Consider the following 1,788-nt stretch of genomic DNA (forward strand, 5'->3'; position numbering starts at 1 on the left):
GGCCAACTACGGCCGCACCGACGACAAGATCTGCGACGCAGACCCCTTTCAGATGGAAAATGTGCAATGCTACCTGCCTGAYGCCTTCAAGATAATGTCACAGAGGTAACTATTGATCTGTTTGGATCTTGTGCATGTGTTTGTGCAGAGTCAGAGCCTGTTATTGGCAGAAGAAACAAGATACCATTTCACAGCATAATCCCTCCAGAATTCTCTGTTGTTTTAATCTGTGGAGTATTGTTTAGGCACGTATATTTTTTGAAGTAAATCCAGACCCTTGAGCAATCAATTATAAAATAGCTCTTCTTAATTAGTTAATGAGCAGATTTTTTTCTTGCGTATAACACTTTTGCATTTTGGCAAAACATTATTTTGTTTATGGTAATCTAGGCATGTATCCGATACATGCAAGTGTGCGTGTAGGAGGATGCATATGCTTAGGGGCTGTTGCAGCAGCGTTTGCAGGGCTTCCTGCTGTTGCTCTCCATGTTTGAGCTCAGCATCTTCTTCCTCAGAGCTCAGATCAATGGGAGCCCTCTCCCAGCTATCCATCACACATGTAATGGAGGCTCAGGGTACCAGCTTGAGAAGTAGCGCAAGTAAGCAAGGGGAGGGAAGCAGCAGGGGGTGGAGGAGAGCATTGAGAGGCTAGAGGAAGGAGAAAGACTTCCAGAGATGATGGGATGATAGAGCGAGTGCAGGAGAGATTTGAGATACGAAGGGAGGCGAAGCCTGTGCAGGGGAGGAAAGCTCAAAGCCAGATAAGAAATATGTTGAGAATGACTGAATGGATGCGAATGATAATTTTATTTTTCCTGTGCTGCTCTTGTGCCRTAAAGAAAAGCTGACTTACAGAAATTTGGTGTAAAAGTAGAAGTAATGTGTATGTAAATGTTTTTCAGAGTGTGTATTTTATAGTATTTGCCTTTAAAGCCCACATCACCCCCCTTCGCCCTTCTCCGTTCTCCCACCTCTAATTGCTCCCACTCACGGTTCCCCAGGAGGGGAGGCTCTTACGTCACTCTCCCGCTCTCTGCATCCTCCCTCTCTTCCTTCTAGCCTTGATCCCCCCCTCCTCCCCCCCGGGTGCAGCTGTCACATGATCTAGTGTAGTGTGAAATTACTCCCTTCCCTACCATTCCCTCTGTCTTTCAGAGCCTGAAGATGTTTCTTTTATAACCACTCCTCTTTGTCTTTCTTACAATGGCACTCATCATTTTTTATCGCTTACCACCCCACTCCCCCCTTCTCCCCCTTTCTCCCTTTTCTCCCTACCTCCCCTTGTCTGTCTCATCTCTCAGGTGTAATAATCGCACTCAGTGTGTGGTGGTCGCGGGGACGGACGTGTTCCCAGACCCCTGCCCAGGGACCTACAAGTATTTGGAGATCCAGTATGAGTGTGTCCCCTACAGTGAGTACCGAGACCCCTTCACCTCCTCTGGCCTCCCCAGCCCTCTCACCCCATTCATCACCCCCTCCCAACCCCCCTTGCCCCTGCCTCTATCGTAACCTCTTGCCCCCTTCTTTAACTCCCCTAAACCTTCAAGAAACGACATCGCACTCACACGTACACRCTGACGCTCTTCTCTCAAAACAAAAAGAACACAACAAGGCAAACACTCATCCTCACCTGCTCTCTCTGCTCCTGTCCTTCTCTTCTTCCTCCCGGCTGCATCGCACAGACAAAAACACAATCACAGAGCACTAAAACCTTTTTTTCTCCATCAACAGAGTGACGCACCAGTGGCTGAGGGGGATTTTCACATGGGGGTGGTGGTGGTGTGGGGG

General features: G+C 48.3%; 1 protein-coding gene across 3 annotated transcripts in view; it reads left to right on the top strand.

Annotated features, from left to right (window-relative positions):
• Window positions 1-1,788, top strand: part of adgrl1a (adhesion G protein-coupled receptor L1a) — a 91,676-nt gene that overhangs the window by 53,385 nt on the left and 36,503 nt on the right. For all 3 annotated transcript variants that reach the window (XM_014024646.1, XM_014024634.1, XM_014024639.1), the window contains exons 3-4: window positions 1-105; window positions 1,302-1,411. The exon at window positions 1-105 is cut by the window's left edge and continues 109 nt beyond it. In XM_014024646.1, coding sequence (XP_013880100.1) covers window positions 1-105; window positions 1,302-1,411 — 215 coding nt within the window. The remainder of the gene's footprint in view (window positions 106-1,301; window positions 1,412-1,788) is intronic.

This window comes from Austrofundulus limnaeus, unplaced genomic scaffold, assembly GCF_001266775.1.
Source record: "Austrofundulus limnaeus strain Quisiro unplaced genomic scaffold, Austrofundulus_limnaeus-1.0 Scaffold4, whole genome shotgun sequence".
Taxonomy (NCBI): Eukaryota; Metazoa; Chordata; class Actinopteri; order Cyprinodontiformes; family Rivulidae; genus Austrofundulus; species Austrofundulus limnaeus.